At 59.5% G+C, this 20638-nt stretch overlaps 1 protein-coding gene across 1 annotated transcript; it reads right to left on the reverse strand.

Moving 5' to 3' along the window:
- Positions 1–1957: 1957 nt before the first annotated feature.
- D7B24_005989 (uncharacterized protein) lies at positions 1958–18574 on the reverse strand (the record flags this gene model as incomplete). Its single annotated transcript, XM_028640132.1, has 3 exons — positions 1958–5206; positions 5261–15123; positions 16081–18574. The coding sequence occupies 3 exons, from the start codon at positions 18572–18574 to the stop codon at positions 1958–1960; spliced, it is 15606 nt and encodes a 5201-aa protein (XP_028498996.1).
- Positions 18575–20638: the final 2064 nt, after the last annotated feature.

Below are 20638 nucleotides of genomic sequence, written 5' to 3' on the forward strand. Positions count from 1 at the left end.
CATCTAATCGAGACTGAAGCAACGAACTTCTGCCTGAGGGACGGAAGAGGCTTCACGCCAGCTTTTCTGGCCATCCTGAGTGGCCATGAGGGTGTACTCAAGCTCTTGATCAGGAGCGATCGACTGGACTTGTGTCAGACGGACGAAGAAGGCCGCACACTACTATCGTATGCTTGCACGCGATCGTTACACCGCTTTTTCCGAATGATCAAACCACAGATAAAGCTACTATCAAGCTTCTACTACAAAAATGCCCTTCAATAATCGACCTCGCGGACTGCCTGAACCGGACCCCGGCATTCCATGCATATGGTAGCGGATTTTCCGCAGCAATTGAACTATTTCCTGGCAACAACAAGGAAAGAGCTCTTCATCGTGATAAATATAACCGCACGTGTCTGTCGCGGGCTTCTGAATGTGGCGACACCCGAGCACTACAGCTCTGCCTTGAGACTGTTCCGGAGCTTATCGAGGAGTCAGACAACGGCGGACGCACGCCATTATCCTGGGCTGCTTCCAACTTCACCTACGACCACAAAAATGTTTTGAGATTACTTCTCAGGGACGGCAGAACCAATAAATTCTCTGTAGACAAGAATGGAGCGACAATACTGCACCATGCCGCTGCCAACGTCGGTCGCCGATCTACTGAAGTAGTTTTGAAGACAGTCAAAATTGACCTCGAAGCACAAGATTCACGAGGTCGAACGCCGCTTTTCTGGGCTCTCAGGGCGGGATGCAGCATGTCTCCTGGGTCGGGGCATTTTATAGCAGCGTCGGTCAAAGATTTGATTGAACGTGGTGCCGACGTAAACTCGAAAGACTTTGACAGTCGAACACCACTTCATTGGGCTATGGGCCGTAAAAACCACCGTGCGGTGCAAGTTCTGGTCCAGAGTGGCAACGCCGACATCCACTCGAAAGACAAAGATGGGTATAGCCCGCTGTCTCGAACTCTCCAAGCCAGACCCACCGCTGAGATGGAGAAAGATGAGCAGAGATTTTGGTCGATGAGCCTCAAAATCTTTCTCGAGACCTGTTCTGTCGACGTTGATGAGATCCGGCAGGAGGACAAAGATTTCTGGAGTGAATGGTTGCAACAACCACTGCATGAGATAGTGGCGAAAGGGCTGGCACTCACGAAATCTTTAACTGGACCCGAACTATTGGAGGATTGAAAGAGGATGACTAGCTGCGGAAGCTTTCATTGTTTCATGGCATTGGAGGATCGACTTGTCTTTTGGGAAAAGACTTCATGGATGGGGCATCGGCATGGGGTGGTGTTCTTGGTATCCTTGATCCACAGTTAGTGGTCGTGTCAGGCGGCACTACAGTGCTGTCAGAGCAAATCTGACAGCAGGGTGATGTCCTGAATCTATCGATCGGATCGGGTTTGTATTTGGCTGATGGAAGAAAGGCTGGTAATCCGGGAATCTAAATATCCTACAGCTGCTGAACTCATTCGCGGCATCTCGTATATAGATGTCCATCATTCGTGGCTTGTAGTGTTGCAACTGCATCGTAACCTCTAATGTTCTCTACGCTAAATTCCCAGACCAGGTCAGAAGCTGGTGTCACATTTATCGGGGCAATCAAACAGTGGCCATGGGTCAGATTATATAGCTACAAACCATGGACGCATTGACATGAGCGACATTAGTGAGTATCTGAAATCAAAATGGTAGTGTTGGAAGCTTCAAAGTAGCAACAGGTTCATTATCATGCTTCACAGCTACAGAACTATAGTGTGCTACTGCATTAACTAATACAGTCCGTCTAGTCTGTTGCATTCTGACCAGCCGACTGCCATGGTACTATTCCATAGTAAAAAGAAAATAACAGGCATTAAAAAGCGGGAGGAAGCCTCGACCAAATTTAGAATGTGAAGTGACTTATAGACGCAAGGAAATCATCATCTTCCTTCCGACAGATAAGGAAAAAGAACAAGAAAGGACCCCTACCCGATCACTCCCAGCAGCTGGCAGCGTCCGTTGACGCACGTCAGGGGGAAGATGCAAGGGACGAGGTTGAAGAAGCCACCGCACGATGCGCCTGAACCGCTTGAACCAGTGGATCCGCTGGAGCCGGTCGAGGGAGCGGTAGTGGTGGCGGCGCGCTGGGTTGTGGCAGCCGCCTGAGGAGCGGTCGTGGGCACGGCGGCAGCTGTCGTGGCGGCGCGGACCGTTGTCGGGGCTGCTTGGACCGTGGGCGTCGTGGGGACGGCTTGGATCGTTGGAGTCGTAGGGACTGCTTGGATCGTGGGCGTGGTCGGAGCGACCTGGGCCGTGGGCGTAGTCGGGACGGTGGTCGCCGCTCGTGCCGTGGTCGTAGGGACCGCCGCGGGGGCCGTCGTCGGCGTGGTCGGTACGGCGATGGCGACATTCGTCTGAGCACCGGCCGTGGTGGTCGGCGCGGCAGCGGTTGTGGTGGGAGCAGCGGCTGTAGTCGTCGTGGCAGCACGTATGGTCGTGACAGCTGTGGTCGTCGGGGCCGCAACCGCCGGAGCAGTGGTGCTCGTGGTGATGGTTGTCGCAGCCGTAGCCGTCGTAGCAATATTGGTACCGCCAACGACAGCTCCACCGACGGAGATACAGAGACCGCTGGAGCAAGTCTGAGAGCCGAGGCAGATGTTTCCGATACGACCACAGTTGAGGCGGTCCGTGTGGAGATCGAGGCTGACAGCCAGCGTTCCTCCAGTGGTAGTAGCCGTGGCAGCACCAGTCGTGGTAGTCGGGACGACAGCGGCAGTGGTAGTCGCAGCGATGGTGGTCGGGACGACAGTCGCAGTGGTAGTCACAGCGATTGTGGTCGGCGCCGCCGCAATGGTTGTAGGGACGCCAGCAATAGTGGTAGTCGTAGCGGCGCGCGTCGCGGTAAGGAGGGTCGTTGTGACGACGGCTGTGGTAGCAGCCAGAGTCGTTGTTGGCACAGTCGTCGCTGGCGCAGTGGTCGTGGGCACGGCGGCACCAGCAGCAACGCAGACACCACTGCGGCAAACTTGGCCGAAGAGACAGATGTTGAGAAGTCTACCACAGTTCAACGAGTCATTGAGCAAATCAACGACACCAAAGGCACCACCCGCCGTGGTCGTGGGAGCAGCAGCAGCAGTCGTAGTCGTGGTACCGACGACAGGAGCCGTAGTTGTGGCACGAGTAGTTGTTGTAGGCGCGGTGATTCCAGCCGTGGTAGTTGGAACAGCAGCGCCAGAAGCAACGCAGACACCGTTGCGACAAGTCTGGCCGAGGATGCAAATGTTGAAGAGGCGACCGCAGTTAAGGCTGTCATTGAGAAGGTCGACGATACCAACGGCGGCACCTGCACCAGCAGCTGTTGTTGGTGCCACGGTGACGACGGTCGTGGGAACCTGAGCTGTGGTCAACTGACCTCCATCAGCCGTGGTCGTAACCTGGACAGCAATCGTCGTCGTCGCTGGGGCGGTAGCAGCTGTCGTAGGCTGAGCGGCCGAGGCACACTGGCCTTCGCGACACACCTGGCCGAATAGACAGACGTTGAGAAGCCTGCCGCAGTTGAGGTTATCGGTGAGAAGCTGTACGACGGAACCGCCAGCACCGACGGCCGTTGTAGCGGCTGGTGTAGAAGCAATAGTCGTAGGCACAGCACCAGCACCAGCACCAGGGACGGTCGTGGGAGCGGCACCAGGAACAGTAGCAGTAGCGGTAGCGGCAACAGTGCCGGGAACAGCGCAGCTCCCATTCTGACAAACCTGACCGAAGAGACAGACGTTGAGAAGTCTGCCACAGTTGAGATTGTCGGTCAGGAAGTTGATGATGTTGCCACCCGCAACAGTCGTGGTGGCCGGGAGTGCTGTCGTTGTTGGCTGAGCCGCGGCGGGAGGAGCAGTTGTCGTTGCGCCGGCAACGATACACTGGCCGTTGCTGCAAATCTGGCCAAAGAGACACACATTGAGAAGACGACCACAGTTGAAGACGTCGTTGACAAGGTTGACGAGACCGGCACTACCGACCGTTGCGGTAGTCGCAACACCACCGACAGTAGGTGCTGCAACCTCGGGGGTGGTAGCCGTCGCACCAATGGCGACACACTGGCCGTTTTGACATGTTCGACCGAGGACGCAGACGTTGAGAAGACGTCCACAGTTCAGCGGGTCGTTGAGGAGGTCGACGACGCCCTGGCCGGGAACGACAGTAGTTGAGATACCAGCAGCCGGGCTGGTCGGGGTGCCCGCGGCAGGAATCGTAGCTGTGCCAGAGGGTCCGCTCGAGTTGATACAGACGCCGGCGCGGCAGATCTGTACACCTTGGCACACGATCCCGATGGCGCCGCAGTTGAGACTGTCGGTGAGCAGGTTGCGTGTACCAGAGAGGAGACCGCCCGTGTTGAGCAGTGCACCACCCGAGCCGGCGCCGAGAAGGCCATCGATGATGCCCGTGTTGACCAAGCCAGCAGTGACGTTGGCATTGGCATCGGCATTGGCGTTGGCGCCTGTAGAGCTGTTGTTGATGTTGACAACCACAGATGGGATGAGACCGCCAGAAGAAGCAGTGCCGTTTCCGAGAAGACCTGTAAGGATACCGGGCACAATGTTGCTCAAGTTGCCACTGTTGAGGCTACTAACAAGCGTAGGAAGAATACCTCCGATTCCGGCCGTGCCGTTGACGTTGGTCGAGCCATTGACGCTGACGCCAGGGTTGTTGAGATCGCCAGCCGCGCCGCCGACCGTCGCGCCGCCGAGGAGACCGCCGACAATGTTGGGGATGACCGCCGGAAGAGCACCAGCGCTGGCATTCTGCAGCAGGTCCGGTATGAGACCGCCGCTGTTGGCCGTGCCGTTGCCCAGAAGACCATTGACGAGATCAGGAATGATCTGCGTGACGTTGCCAGTGGCCACGTTGTCCAACAGGTTGGGGATCAGTCCAGCGCCAGGTCCTGAAGCAGGGCCAACGGTGACGTTGACGCCCGCCGAGGCGCCGGGGCCGAGCAAACCGTCGATCAGGCTTGCAGCCGGGCCAGTAATATTCTTACCCGTGAGGTTCGCACTGCCGATGATGCTGTCGACGAGCGCCGGCAGCGATGCAGTGAGGTTGCCGATACCGAGGTTATCAAGCACCACCTCGACCGAAGGGACCGTCGTGTTGGCGCGAGGTCCAGCGGCGACGATGCCGGGGAGAATACCAGGGATGGATGCTCCGCCGCTACCACCGCCGACGAGACCAGTCGTGATGTTCTGGAGAAGACCTCCAGCTCCGAGTCCACCTCCAATTGTGACTCTCACACCCACCCCTGCTCCTGTTCCTCCTATTCCTCCTCCTCCGGTTCCGTTGCCCAGGATCTCGCCAACGAGGCCTGGGAGAGAGCTGTTGCCCGTACCAGCCGCAATGCCGCCGAGAATATCAGGGATCGTGAGACCCGCCGTACCATTTCCGAGCAGACCGCCAGCAATAGCACTGAGGGTGCCGTTGGTACCGATGAGTCCGTTGATGAGCGTTGGGATGTTGGGGCCCAGAGCGTCGACAGAGACGTTGGCGATGAGGCCAGGAAGAACTCCCTGACTGTTCCCTCCGATGGAGACATTGCCGTTGAGGGTCCCCGACAAGATGGGAAGCAGGCCCCCAGCGGTCGCGGTGCCGTTTCCAATGAGGTTATTGATCAGGTCACCAGCCGTCGTGCTGTTGGCGATGGCGCCGCTGATGACAGCCGGGATGTTATTCACCTGAGGGGGGATTATTGTTGCGTTGCCGCTTGATATGGCATTGTTCACGAGGCTCGGCAGGTTATTGATGATCTCAGGGTTGAAACCGATAGAGCTGTTCGTCAGCGCTCCGCCAATGGCGACAGGCAGCGTATTGACAACGTCAGGGATCAAGGTCGTGCTATTGCTGGTGATGGCACCAGTGATGAGGCCAGGCAGGTTGGCGATGATCTGGGGCACTAGAGATTCAGCAGCGCCCGTGACGTTGCCTAGGGCACCACCGATGACGGCAGGGAGGTTGTTCACGACGGGAGGCAGCAGTGTACCCGTGCCACCGACTAGACCGCCCGCAATGAGACCTGGCAGGTTGTTGATGATCTCAGGGACGAGGGCACCAGCGTTGCCTGTAAGGTTGCCTAAAGATTCTCCAATCGTAGCTGGCAGGTTGTTGACACTGGGAGGTACCAACGTTCCAGCGCCAGATTGTAGGGCACCAGTCACCAATCCAGGAAGGTTGGCGACGATGGCAGGCACCAGACTAGCCGCGTTGCCAGTGAGGTCGCCGAGGGAGTCTCCGATGACAGCCGGCAGGGTGTTGATCGCCTCTGGAAGAAGCGTAGCAGCACCAGCTCCGGCTGCACCACCGTTGCCGATGGCATCATTGATCAGTGCCGGGAGATTGGAAACGATAGCCGGCGGCAGGGTAGTACCGTTGAGGGCGCCTCCGATGGTGACCGGCAGATTGTTGATCACTGGAGGGAGCACTGTGCTTGCGCCGTTGTTGATAGCCTCATTCACCAAGGCCGACAGATTTCCGATGATCTGGGGGATCAAATTCGTAGCACCACCCACCGCCGTGCCAATAGTGGCAGGCAAACTGTTAATCACCTCTGGAATAGCGACAGGGTTACCGCTGCTGACGGCATTGTTGATGATGGATGGCAGATTGGCGATAATCTCGGGAACCGGCAGAACGACAGTAGCATTCAACGAGACGCCAATATCCGCGGGGAGGTTGTTCAGGCGGTCAGGGATCAGAGTGCCTGCTCCCGTCTGGATGGCGCCATTGATGAGTTCTGGCAGGTTGTTGATAATGTCGTTGATGGGCAGGTTGGGGATAGGCAGGCTTCCGTTAGAAATGACGTTACCAATCGTGGTTGGCAAGTTATTGACCGGGCCCGGGATGCACTCCTCCTGACCCTTGTTCAGTGCGTCGTTGATGAGACCAGGCAGGTTGTTCACGAGGTCTGGCAGCGAAATAGCCGAACCAGGCAGCTGGCCGTTGGAAATGGAGCCGCCAATGACGCCAGGCAGAGTGTTGACGACTTCCGGGATTAGCGCGCCGGATCCAGAGTTCAGAGCGTCTTCGCAGAGTCCCGGAAGGCTCTCGGAAAGGCCAGGAATCGTGGGGCGTACTGCACCACCTGTGTTCGGCAGGTTGTTGACGAGTCCCTCGAGGACGGCGGGGAGAGCAGCCACAAGACCAGGGGCGATGACGCCAGGCTGAACACCGGCGGCATCAGAAATGGCACCGGAGATGATACCCGGCAGCTGGTTCAGCGGACCAGGAAGAACCTTGCCTGGAGTTGTAACGTTGGGCAGCTGAGAGATGATGTCTGGGAGTCTGCCAATAACGATGGGAGTGATATCCGCCGGGTTGACATTGGGAACGTTGCCCAAAGCACCCTCTACGCAGGTAGGAATGGTCTCGATGATGCCGGGGATGATGGCCTCGAGGTCTTGCTGTGCCTGGCCGCCTCCGTTCACAGTACCATTGACAATGGCCGGGAAGCTGCCGACGATACCGGGGATGAGGGGACCGATGTTGGGTCCGCTCTCCACAGCACCCTTGATAATACCAGGGACTTGGTTTACAACGTCCTGGATCAGAGTACCAGCTGTGCCATTGACAGCGCTGTTGACAGCACCTGGAAGCCCTCCAATGATGGAAGGCAACAGAGAGCCCGCGGTTGTACCATTGGGAAGACCAGCAGTGAGATTGCCGGGAAGCTCGTTCAGACCGCCTGGCAGCAGAGTGCCGGGTGGACCTCCAGGTTCGGTGCCAGGTCCAGTATTGGTACCGTTGAGAGCTCCGTTGACAAGGTCAGGCAGACCGTTGACGATACCGGGCACTAGGGTGCCTGCCACAGGGCCACCAGCTCCTAAAGTTGAGTTGAGAAGGCCAGGCAGCTCGTTGAGCGGGCCAGGAAGAATGCTTCCCACGGCGCTCTGGTTACCACTGGCTCCGGCCACGATAGCAGGCAGGCTGTTGACGAGGCTTGGGACGACGCCCTCGGGACTTGGGGTGCTGCCGTTCACGGCTCCGCCAATGATGCCGGGGAGCTCGTTCAAGGAACCCGGAAGAATCGCACCACCGGAGTCCGGCGCCGTCTGTCCAACACTGCCATTGATGAGACCCGGCAGGTTGTCAATGACAGTGGGGATAGCCGAGCCAGGATTGTCTCCGGAGAGTGCTCCACCGATGACGCCAGGTAGCGTATTGATGGCATCGGGAAGTACGGTCCCGGCGCCAGTCTGGTTCTGGAAGACGCCGTTGACGAGGCCGGGGAGGTCATTCAGCAGACCTGGGACAATGGCGCTGCCGTTGCCCGGCAAGCTGCCAATCGCACCACCGATGATCGACGGGATGTTGTTGACTGCGTCAGGAATCAGAGGGCTGGGCGCCGCTCCGCCAATCGTGTCATTGACGATGCCCGGCAGTGAGCCAATGAGCCCCGGGATGAGGCCAGCCGAGGTGGTAGAGTTACCCAGCGTGCCGCCAATTACCGAAGGAATGTTATTGACGTTATCGGGGAGAAGAGTTCCGGGGCCCGAGCCCGGCCCTCCGGCAAGGGTGTCGTTGACGAGCCCCGGCAGAGCATTAACTAGGCCCGGCACGACGCCGGAAGCGGGGCCGTTACCCAGAGCGCCGCCAATGACGCCCGGGATACTGTTCACAGCATCGGGAATGATGGTGCCGGGGCCAGTGCCAACGCCAGCACCAGGAGCACCAGGGCCAGCCTCGTTGACGAGACCGGGCAGGCTGTCGACCAGCGGGGGAATGAGGCCAGCGCCTGGTCCTCCGCCAAGACTACCGTTGATGATTGAAGGGAGGTTGTTTACGACTTCAGGAATGAGAGGTCCGGGGGCCTCGCCTCCAACAGAGCCTCCAGGAGCACCAGGAGTGCCTGGCGTATCAACAGAGGGGTCAACAGGCAGGGTCACACCGGGAAGAGCGCCGATCAACTCAGGCACGGAAATGGGAATACCGGTGTTGTTCAGCAAACCAGGGAGGTTGTTAATGATCTGGGGGAGCGAGGGAATAGCCGGGACACCAATCTTGACCCCAGCATCCACACCGACACCTGCGCTGACATCAATGGACGGCAACGTGCCGTTCGTCAGGGCAGGCAAGTTTTCGACGATAGTGTTGACCTCTGACGCGGGAATAATGACGCCGGGCAGGACAGCGGGCAGGCTGCTGATGATGTCGGCTGCGCTGGACCCATTGACCAGAGTCGGCAGGGTGGCTATGAGTCCAGGCACGAGCGCAGCGGGGCCCGGCAGCGTACCACTCACGAGGCCTGGAAGGGTGTTTGCGACATCAGGCACAAGACCACCGATGGCGTTTCCTGTGCCGTTGAGAAGACCTGGCAGAGAATTGGAGAGATCCGGGATAATGACACCCGTGCCGCCGCTCGTGGTGCCATTGACGAGGCCTCCAAAGTCGGGGATCAAAATACCACTGCCACTAGTAACAGCGTCGTTTGTGAGGGCGGGCAGAGTGTTGAGGACATCAGGAACGATGGTGCCAGGCAACAGACCGGCAACCGGAAGCTCTGAGGAGGGGTTCACGGTAGGGGCACCAGTCTGGTTCAAGAGCCCAGGGAGCTTGTTGAGAAGGGGTCCCAAGCCAGCAGTGCCGTTCAGCAGACCAGGCAGGCTTGCAATGACTTCGCCCAAAGAGCCAGTCGTGTCATTGATGAGTGAAGGCAGGCGGTCGATGATGGCTGGGAGATCCTCAAGGCTACCAGTCGAGCCGTTCACCAGACCGGGAAGGGTGGCGACGATCTCGCCCAGCTCGCCTTCAGTAGCATTGCTGATGCCCGGCAGACTGCCAATGATACCTGGGAGAAGAGGCGCCAGACCGCCAGTGCCGTTGATGAGTCCAGGCAAGACACTTTCGATATCAGGTATGACAAGGCCGGCGCCGCCGGCTCCATCGCTGCCGGGAAGGGTGGGGATGATAATGCCAATGCCGCTGCTGTTTCCAGCACCGTTTGCACCACCAGGAAGCTGGGGGATGACCAGGCTGATGCCTCCACTACTCTCATTGATCAGATCCGGTAGATGGGTTCCGAGATCTGGGAGGATGGTTCCAAGACCGGCCGTCGCGTTTCCTCCGAGAACCTCGTTAACGAACTCTGGCAGAGCACCCGTGGGGCTACCACCGCCAAGCGCACCGTTGACGAGGCCGGGCAGGATAGCCTCAACTGACCCGCTCTGAACCTGTCCAATGACTGTGGGGATCAGTCCCGAGCCGGCAGTGCCGTTGCCGAAGATATCGTTCAGCAGACCGGGGAGAATGTCCGATGGAGAGCCACTGGTCAAGTTGGCAGGAAGAGTCGCATTGGCGCCTAGGAGATCCTTAGCAACATCTGGCAAGACCTTGTCCAGCGTGCCATTTTGCAGGTTGCCGACAATATTAGGAATGAGACCGCCGCTGGTAGGCGTGCCGTCACCTAGCGCATCCTTGATGAGATCTGAAATGATAGTGTCGGTCGCACCGTTCTTGACATTGTCAATGAGCTTGGGAATTAGGCCATCCCCTGTGCCAACAACAGGAGTCAAGAGATCACCAATTTCATCGCTAGGAAGACTGCCGAGCACGCCAGGGACCAGACCTCCAGCGGCCGGAAGACCGGGAAGGGTGGTTCCGGGGAGGCCGGGGGTGGGCGGCAGAGTGGGGCCGATGGTCGCCGTGTTGTTTGGTGTGCCGCCGACAATATCGGTCAGTGCACCGCCCAGCGAAGGGTCAATGGTGCCATTTGTCAGAAGACTTTCGAAAATGGCAGGCAGAGTAACATTGAGCCCGGGCACATCCGAGCCAGTCACGTTGGTGCCTCCCAAGGTAGAATCGATCAGAGCGGGCAGGTTAATGCCGATGGTTGGGAGCTCGGGCGCGCCGATCCCGGTGCCGTTGTTCAGGACGCCGCCAATGATACCGCCGATGAATCCACCTGACGGAGGAATAACCCCAGGTGCCGTTACCACGGGCTCGAGACCCTCGACGAGGCCTTCGAGTTCCTCGGGAGTGGGAATTGCCGGAATACCAGCAGGTGGGCCGTCGGGAAGGAGATCATCAAGACATTCGCCCAACTCGTTGCCTGTAGGAGGGTTCGGGCCAGTGATGCCGCCGAGGGCGTCACCAAGGGGCGTACCCGGCAGCGTTGTGCCGTTTCTGATGAGATCACCGACAATGGTACCAACGGCTCCTGCAGGATTCTTGGGGGTGATGTACGTATTGTTTCCAGTGACGCCGCCGATCAAGCCCGTCAGGAGGTCGCCGGCTGCTGAGCCTATGGGCGCAGTCGCGTTGATGAGCCCGCCGAGGGTTGATCCAAGATTACCAGCAGGTGTGTCGGACACGGAGGCGTTGTTGCCCGTAAGACCACCCGTCAGGCCATCAAGGAGCTCAGCCGTCGGCGAGCCTGGAAGGACCGTGCCATTGTTGAGCAGGCCACCAATGATAGCGCCCACTACAGTATCGCCAGTGATGTTGGCAGGCAGCGTTCCATTTTCTACAAGTCCGCCGACGACGGGAAGTTCTCCCGTAGATCCGCCGGGAATGACGGGGAGGGTGTTCACCGGAGGCTTGCCATTGAGCAAAGAGTCGATCAGGGGTCCGGAGGCCGCAGGAATGTTGGGAACGTCAGGTGAAGTCGCGTTGTTAAGGAGTTCATCCAGAAGCCCGCCGACTGCATCGCCGGGAAGGTTGGTCGCAGGGACAGTGCCGGTGTTGGGAATGGTAACGGTGTTGTTGAGTCCACCGATGACGCCGTTCACGACATCTTCGGGCAGAGTTCCGTTGAGCAAGTCTCCAACGGCACCAGGGAGGACCTCCTGAAGCTGCTCTGGCGTCGTGACGTTGCCGATAGCAGCGCCCAGGCCTCCGGGGACGATAGTGCCGATGTTTCCAAGTGGGTTATCCGCAGCAGGGCCAAGGATATCGGTGATGAGCGGCGGGAGGATACCAACGGTGCCCTGTCCGGGTGTGCCACTGCCGATCAAGCCGTCGATGAGGCCAGGCAAGATATTGCCGAGATTTCCCTTGCTGATGTCGTCGAGAAGGCCTGGGATGAGACCAGCGCCCTCGGTAGTGCCGTCGCCAATAAGGCCCTCTAGGAGAGGCGGCAGCACCGTGTTGGTAATGTTGCCTGTGCTGTCCTTGGCGATGCTGTCCTGGAGACTGTCTACGAGCGGAGGAAGCGAACCGTTGGGTCCGATAAGATCAGTGACAGCCGCTGGAGGAATAGCGCCCTGGTTGACGAGGTTGTCCAGTATGCCAGGAAGGAGGCCGCCGCCAGCAGAAGTTCCGTCACCCAAGACACCCTTGATGATGTCGGGGACGAGGTTGCTCGTCTGTCCCTTGCCAATGTTATCGAGAAGACTTGGTACGAGGCCACTGGGTCCGAGAGCGTCGTTGACGACCTGGTTCAGCGTGTCGGTGATTTGACGAGGTTGGTTCGGCTCAACTGCAGGCAGGGGCACACAGTTTCCAGACACACAAGTGCCCGAACAAGACTTGCCCAAGCCACCGCAGTTGTCAACGTCGCCGAGATGGTCGTAGCACGTCCCATCGCGGCAGGATTCAAAAGCCGCACACGTCGTACTGCCGCACTGTCCAAGAACAGGAGGCACACACTTGCCGGCAACGCAAGTCGAGCCAGATGGCTCACAGGCCCTACCCTCGGCACCACAGTTTGCCGCGTCGGTGAACACGTCCAGGCAGGATGCAGACGAGCAGATCTGGCCTTCCGCGCAGTTGGTCTGACCGCAGACGGGCGCTGTTAGGGCAGTGCACACGCCAGAAACGCAGACTTGGTCAATGGAGCACACTGTGTCAGTGCTGCCGCAGTTCTTGTTGTCCGTCGCCAAGTTGACGCAGATTGTCCCTTCAACACATAGCTCGCCAGTTCCGCAGACATCGCCGCCACAATCCGTGGGCGCTGCCGGGTCGGAGCACTGGCCCGAAATGCACGTCTGGCCTGCTTGGCAAGTTGTGCCAGCAGCACCGCAGTTGCTGAGATCTGTCGAGAGGGCGAGGCAGACATTCTCAACACAAACTTGAAGCTGGCTGTCGCACGTCGTGTCGCCACACAAAGCAGTGGGGGACGGAGCACAGGTACCGGAACGGCAAATGTTGTTCGGAGGGCAAGGCGTGTCCTTGGCGCCGCAGTGCAGGGCATTATTGAGGATGTCAATGCAGAGGCCATGAACGCAAAGCTCACCTGTGCCACAAACGGCGCCGGAACACGTCGATGGGTCGGGGTCCACGACGCAAATATCAGACACACAAATGAGACCAGACGCACAAGGCGTGTTCAGCCCTTCGCATCCGCCGATGGGCAAGCCCGTCGGCGTGCAAACACCATCTTGACAGACAAGACCATCATGGCAGGGTCCACGACCAGGGCCACAGGTATCCTTAGGGGAGATGATGCACTGATCATTCTCACAGACAAAGCCGTTGGCACAGGCCGCGCCTCCCTCGCCGCAGCCAGTTCCCTCGGGGGTCGTGACGCATGCTCCACGAACGCAGGTCAGACCCGAGGAGCAAGGGCTCCCCGTGCTACCACAGACAGCACCTTGGGCCTCAATTGGAACGCACTGATCAGCCATGCAAAGCTGGCCAGCAGGACACACACGGCCGAGGGGGCCGCAGAGGTCAGTGGGCGCCCCGATGGTGAGGCATGATTCTCCAGCACAGAACTGACCTGCGGAGCACGGAGCTCCCGTGTTACCGCAGTTATCAGAAGGCCCAGCAATGGCCGAGCACGCTCCTGACACGCAAAGGCTGCCAGATGGGCAGACCTGACCCGACGTGCCACAGAAGTCATCGGGGCCGCGTGAAACGACACATCTGTCCTCGATGCAGAGTAGTCCCGCAGCACAGCGCTGTCCGGCAGGGCCACAAGTGTCAACAGGCGGCGTGGAACCAGTAGCGGGCGGAACGGAAACACCGCCGCCACCGGTAGTAGGGTTGTTTGGATCAGCAACAATAGGGAGGTCGGGGCTTCCAATCGGCTGACTGCCGTCCCCGGGAATGACGGGCTTGGTGATGCCGTCTACCGGGCCTGGGAGAGACTGGTCTCCACCAGGAATAGGTTGGTCCGTTCCAGGCACAGTTTGGCCTCCTCCAGGGGTAGACTGGTCTCCTCCTGGGATAGGCTGGTCTCCTCCGGACACAGGCAGGTCACCTGGAGGACTTGGTACTTCGTCCACATTGCCGAAGCACACGCCGGCAATGCAAGACAGGCCGTTCTCGCACGGGCCTCCGGTGTCGCCGCAATTGTCTCCGTCTCCCGCTCCCGGCAAGCAAGCACCCCCGACACAGGTGGCGCCGCGGGGGCAAGGCTCGTTGGTCTGTCCGCACGGCGTCTCAGGGCCCGTAGCCTCCGTACAGCTGCCGTCAATACAGACAGATCCGGCAGCACACGGAGCGCCGGTGGCTCCACAGTTATCGTTGGGTCCGGCGATACCGACGCACACACCGCTCGCACAGAACGAGGAGACGGGACACGGCCCTCCGGTGCTGCCGCAGTCACCATCAGGATCATCAACGGCAACACAACCGCCGTTGAGACAGATGCGCCCGCCGCTGCAAGTCGTCCCAGAAGCACCGCCGGCACAGGATCCGAAGGGCAGCACACAGGCGCCAGCAACACACTTGTTTCCGACAGGGCAAGGTCCTCCAGTGGTACCGCAAGCTCCTGTAACAGGCAAGAGTCGGCACGAGCCCTCGACACAGTTCTCGGTGGCCTTGCAAGGCGCTCCGGTGTCGCCACAGTCTTGTGTGACGCCGATGGACACACAGGTTCCGTGTATACACTGCTGGCCGGTTCCGCACGCAATGCCGGTGCCGCAACCCTTGGCGTCCTGGAACTGCAGACATTGGCCAGCGAAACACTGCTGGCCAGCAGGGCAGATTTGACCTGGCCCACCACAGTTGGTCGGCGACTGGGCGGGGACACAAGTGCCTGCCGCGCAGATGGCACCAGCATCGCAAGTGAGGCCGTTGCGATCACAGTCGGTGGGATCGCCAAGGCGTGTGCAGACATCGCCCAGGCAAAAGGTGCCAGCAGGACAGGGATCACCCGAAGATCCGCAAGCCGCAGGGTCCGTCAGTGTTGTGCATGATCCGTCGATACAGATCTCGCCCGTTTTGCATGCTGGATCGGTGCACTCAGCAGACGGGTCCGGCCGTGCTTGTGCCGTGCAGCGGCCAGCGAGACAAAGTTCGCCATCAGCGCATTAAGTACCTCCCTCACCGCAGTCGTTGGGAGACGAAACGGGCACACAGTTCTTGGCTACGCACACGAAACCATCATCGCAGTCTCGGCCCTTGGAAGTGCAGCCAGCTGATCCGATTATAGGCAAACACTGCTCGCCTGCGCACATGTGACCCGGCAGACACTTGCCACCTCCTGAGCCGCAGGAAGAGGGATCCTTGATGGCGGAACAGACACCATCAACACAGATCTCCGTGTCAGACTCGCAGGCTGGGTTGCAGCCGCTGACACGCGTGGGAACGCACTGTCCCTGGACACAGCGGTGGTGACTCGGGCAAGGCTTGCCGTCGTCGGTGCACGAATTGGGATCTCTGATCGGCACACAGTTGCCAGCCAAACAATTCGTGTCGAGCGGGCAGTTGCGGCCACGAAGACCACAATCAATGGGGGCCTGGATAGGCTGGCAGAACCCAGCGATGCACACGGATCCACGAGCACAGTTGGGTGCGCACTCTTTGGGTGTTTGGATAGGCTGACACTCGCCTCCGAAGCAGACGCTGCCCTCGACACAAGTCTGCGAGCATGCGCCAGCACCGCGAGTGGGGACGCAGACACCGTTGAGACAGGCAGCTCCGCCGAAACAGCGCGGTCGGCACTTGTCTCTGGGATCAATAGGAATACAAGTGCCACCGATGCACGCCTCGCTCATTGAGCAGCCAGGGTTGCAGCTGTCAGAGCTGGCTATCGGTACGCAAGTGTTGTCGATGCACGCGGCACCAGGCAAACAGAGGGGTCGACAAGCGTCAGGCCTCTCCACGGGCGTGCATGCGCCATCGAGGCAGACATTTCCGGTCCCACAGCCGTCTGCACACTGATCGGGCTTTTGCAAGGGCTTACACTCGGTGCCGACGCAGATCGTGCCCGGCGCACAGGTCGAGGGGCACTTGTCCGCGGGCGGCGGAATGCTGCCACCATTAATGGGGATACAAACGTCTCGAACGCAAGCGGAACCCGACGGGCACACGTTGCCCTCGGAGCCACAGTTCTCGGGGTCCTTGCCGGTATCCACAGGAACACACTTGTTGAGAATACAGAGGTTGTTCGCGGGGCATGCGTTGGTCGAGGAACCACACTTCTGCGGGTCACCCGTGAGCTTGACGCACGTTCCCGAGATGCAGTGTTCGCCGGTGCCGCATCCGTTGGATCCACATTCAGACGGCCGGGGGCCCGAGATGCCGATAGTGATGGGTCGGCACTGGCCTCGAACACAGGCCTGGCCCGAGATACATTCAACACCGTCGCAGTCCTTAGGGTCACCTCCGGTGTCGATCTCGGCGCACGCACCCTGAACACAAATGTTGTTGGGCGGGCAGAGGTTCCAGGCCTCTCCGCAGTTCTCCGGGTCCCCGAAGATGTCTTTGCAGAGAGTGCCAACAAGAACCTGCTCGCCGGGACAACGTTGTGGCGGGGGGGACTGAATGGGATCCGTAGAGATGCCAGGGAGGCCTGATTGTGGGAGCTTGACGAAGCCAGAGTCACCACCAGGGGATGGCGCTGAGGGAGAACCGCCAGGACCGGCGCCCGGAGATGTTGGGGTCGAGGGTGGCTGGTCAGCGGGAACTGGGCCCGGGCCTTGTTGATTGGGAGGGTTCTGACCAGGAGATTGACCAGGAGTCTGACCAGGGTTCTGGTCCGAAGGCTGTTGTCCGGGAGGCACATCGACCGGAACCTGAGGATCAGGGAAAGTCTGATCAGGGGGTTGCTGGTCGGGCGGTGACTGAATGGGGGGGATCTGAATAGGAGGTTGCTGATCAGTAGGGCCTTGTCCAGGGGACTCTGGGCCGGTGCCAGGCTGGATCGGAGGAGCCTGTCCAGGTTGACCCGGGTCCGAGGGGTTTTGGCCGGGCACGGGCTCTCCAGGTGCTGGCTGACCAGGGGCTGGCTGGTCTGGTGAGAGCTGACCGGGCGGCAGTTGACCTGGAGGCAGCTGACCAGGAGCTGGCTGATCCGGGGGGAGTTGGCCAGGAGGAAGCTGACCAGGCGGAAGCTGGCCAGCGGGTTGACCGCCGCCTACACCCGTCTGACCATCACTCGAGCCGCCGCCGATTCCTGAGCCGCCGGGCTCTCCAGGCGTCACTCCAGGTTGGCCTGGCTGGCCACCGGGGCCGCCAACGAGACCGGAGCCACCGGACTGGCCGGGCTGATCCGAGCCAGGCTGTCCGGCACCAGGCTGACCAGGCTGTTGAGCGCCGGGCTGTGCGACAGGCCCTGGGACGACAGGCACGCCAGTAGGCTGCTGACCACCAAGCAGACCAGATGCGCCAGCAGACGCACCAGGTTGTCCCGTAGGCTGACCGCCAGGAGAGCCAGACCCAGGGAGGGCACCAGCACACCCCACGATCGGACCAGTGGCGTTCCTCGCGAGACGAGACGTACAGATGCCCGAGAGACAGACATCACCCGCAGCGCACGCCTTGCCTTGGCAGTCCGCGACGTCGAGGTCGACATGTAGCGGGATGCACTCGTGGTTGTAGCACACGCTTCCGAGCTCGCACGTCTTCTCGCAGGCCTCGACAACGTCGTTGCCATTGTCGCCGTCGTCAGCCCCGCAGCCGAGGGCGATGCGCTCGCAGCGCCCGCCGTGGCAAGTCTCGCCAGCAAGGCACTGGGTGGTGCTGCTGGCGCCGCACCTGTAGGGATCGAGCGCGATGTTGATCTCCTCGCAGACGCCCTGTCGACACGTGAGGCCGAGGGCACACTGGTCGTCAGCATCGCACGTGAGGGGAGGGGTACCAACGACATGGGCACGGCAGGCGCCGTCGAGGCAGTAAGTGCCTGCCTCGCAGACGACGCCACTGCCGCCGCAGTTCAGGGGGTCGCTTCCGAGGTCGATCTTTTCGCAGAAGCCGCTGACGCAGAGCGTGCCCGGGTCGCACCTCCTCTTGTGGGAGCCGCAGGCGCGCGAGCTCGTGCTGACCTCGATGGGCAGCGACGACCCGCGGTGGCACCAGCGACCTGCCTTGCACGGCTCGTCGTCACTGCCACACGCCGCGGGCTCGTGGAAGCTCAGGGGCCGGCAGGTGCCGACGACGCAGATCTCGCCTGCCTTGCAAGCGGTTCGTGAGGCGCCGCAGTGAAGCGGATCGATGCCGATGGTGACGTTGGTGCAGGCGCCATCGACGCACAGGTCGAGGGCGGTCGGGCAGCCGCTGCTGACGCCGCCGTCGAGAGACCGGCTGCCGAGCTCGTGCTCCGCCGTGAAGATGTTGGATTTCTGGATCCTGTCCCAGAGCTTGGAGAAGGTCGAGAAGCCGTTGGCGGGCGATACGCAGAAGCTGGCGAGCGAGGACATCGCCGCCAACCGGACGGGCCAAGATGGTGGGCCTCTCATCTTGTCGCCTTGCTTCGTAGCATTAGATTGTCATTAAGGTTAATAATTGCAAAGTATGCCTAAGTGAGGTAGGTAGGATAGTGTTAGTCTAGCACAACTGGTAGAACCTCACAGACTTGAGCTGTTGACCATCTACCGGACAGCGAGCCCTGTCTTATGAGAGACCTCGTACAGCCAGTGATCCTTGGCGACGACAGCTACGCGCTCTGATCGCGATCTTTTTCATGATGCAATGACTTCGACGATGGGTGAGCCACACTCCCATGACAGCTGTTTTCGGCCCTCTCGATCGAGGACGTTTTGGCTGGAGTAAGGCAAGGATCTGCCAAGGAGCCGGCCATCTACGGCCGAACGTCGATCCAGGGGGGTAAGAGAGGAGCCTGAGGCGCAAGGTGAGGGCAGAAGGGACTGGGGTCCGATGGGAGAAGCGCAGGAAAGGGGAAGGCATCGCCGTGAAGCCGCAAACGAACGTCTGCTCACGCACCACGCCCTCGACCACGTTCGAATATGACGTCCCTTCTCGCCAAAACAGGCAAGCTGTGTGGCCGTCACGTTTCCTGAAGCGCAACTTACCCTTCCCCCAGAAGAGCCATGCGGGCTTGTGCGTGGCATTCTGGGCCGTTCGCGGAGAGGCGCCGGCACTTACACCCCCACCGACCGCCAAACTTAGAGCCGCATCGCGGAGGGCTTCACTGGGCGCCACCGTGGACGCAAAGAGAAAGGTGTGAGATTTCCCGGATGAGCCTGGGAATCCCCACCATGCTCGGTTCGTCGCGCCGGTGGCAAGTCTCACGCCCATGTCTAAGAGGCTCGGAAGAGACCATGCGGAAGAACGTTGCAATAGTGGCGTCGATAAAGGACGTCTTCGGTCTTGTAGTAGAGGCTGTCAGATCATGCGAAGGCGCCGAAGGCTTGGGTTCGTTGAAAGCCTTCAACGTGACACAGGCCATATGCAGGACATCTTTCATGGAATTCTCGATCTCTGTTCCGTTTCTCCCAGTTTCTAAACTTCAGACCGCAGAATGAAGTCAATCCTTCCCCCTCATATCCCTGGAGGCCTGCAAACCCCCCTATTGTGATCTCGATCGGCAGCACCCGAAGCATGGTTGGGCACATTGTCTCGTTGTTCAATCTGAGACAGAAACCCGCTTGAAGCAGCGGATGTGCTGATCATGATCCACCTTGTCTCACTCCGGAGAAAGTACTTGTACGCAGTAATCGTAAATCCGGCGACAAGGCCTCGAACGGCGTGCTGCCCCTCTGTGCATCCACAGTCTCAAAGACTGATTATTTTACAGCCGTCGAGATTGTAGCATCTCGGTCGAGGACCCTGTGGCTTCGAAGAACGTCACATTGGATCGCGGCTACTTGTGGGCTCGGGCGAAGATCTGCATGGGCAGTTGGTCCTGTAGATGTTCGCGATCCTGAGCGCTTTGTGGCGTCGTCTGTTGGGGTAAAGCTTGCCAAGAATGTCTCAAAATGGTGAGAACTCGAACGAACACGACCTTCTGGCCGTCTTCCCGGCCATCCCACGATGAGGCAGTGCAAGACTTCTCGTTAGTAGACAGTACACTACGATCTCGCGCGTTCTCGACGCGACGGGGGAAAAAACGTCTAAGCCGAAAGGGAAGGACCTCTTTTCATAGCAGCACCACTCAAGTGAACAGGTGTTCGGGTCATCAACCAAGGACTATCTGCGTAGGCAGGAAGGACTGCATCGAGGACGCACGATCATCCCCTTCCCAAAACAGCTTGGTGGGCCACATCGTGCTGCGAAATTAAGTGTGCGATAGAAAGCGAGAGCATCTCAACAGCAAGCAGCTACCTCAATGCTATATGGTATGTATTCAAATCGTAAGAACATTCCGTCATCCATACTCCGACCCACTAGTGGCAACATCGCAGGAAGGCAGGCCTCCTCATCTCGGATATCTGTTTTAGGCGTGCGCCTTAGAATATGACAAGTCATCTATCTGATCTATCAGTTTGTTTTGAACGCCGGGTCTGATCTCAAGCCGTCAACGGAACAATTTCTGTGGATCCTAGCCCCTTAAAGGTCGTGTG

Source organism: Verticillium nonalfalfae, assembly GCF_003724135.2.
Source record: "Verticillium nonalfalfae strain VnAa140/NRRL 66861 chromosome Unknown scaffold_4, whole genome shotgun sequence".
In the NCBI taxonomy this organism is placed as follows: domain Eukaryota; kingdom Fungi; phylum Ascomycota; class Sordariomycetes; order Glomerellales; family Plectosphaerellaceae; genus Verticillium; species Verticillium nonalfalfae.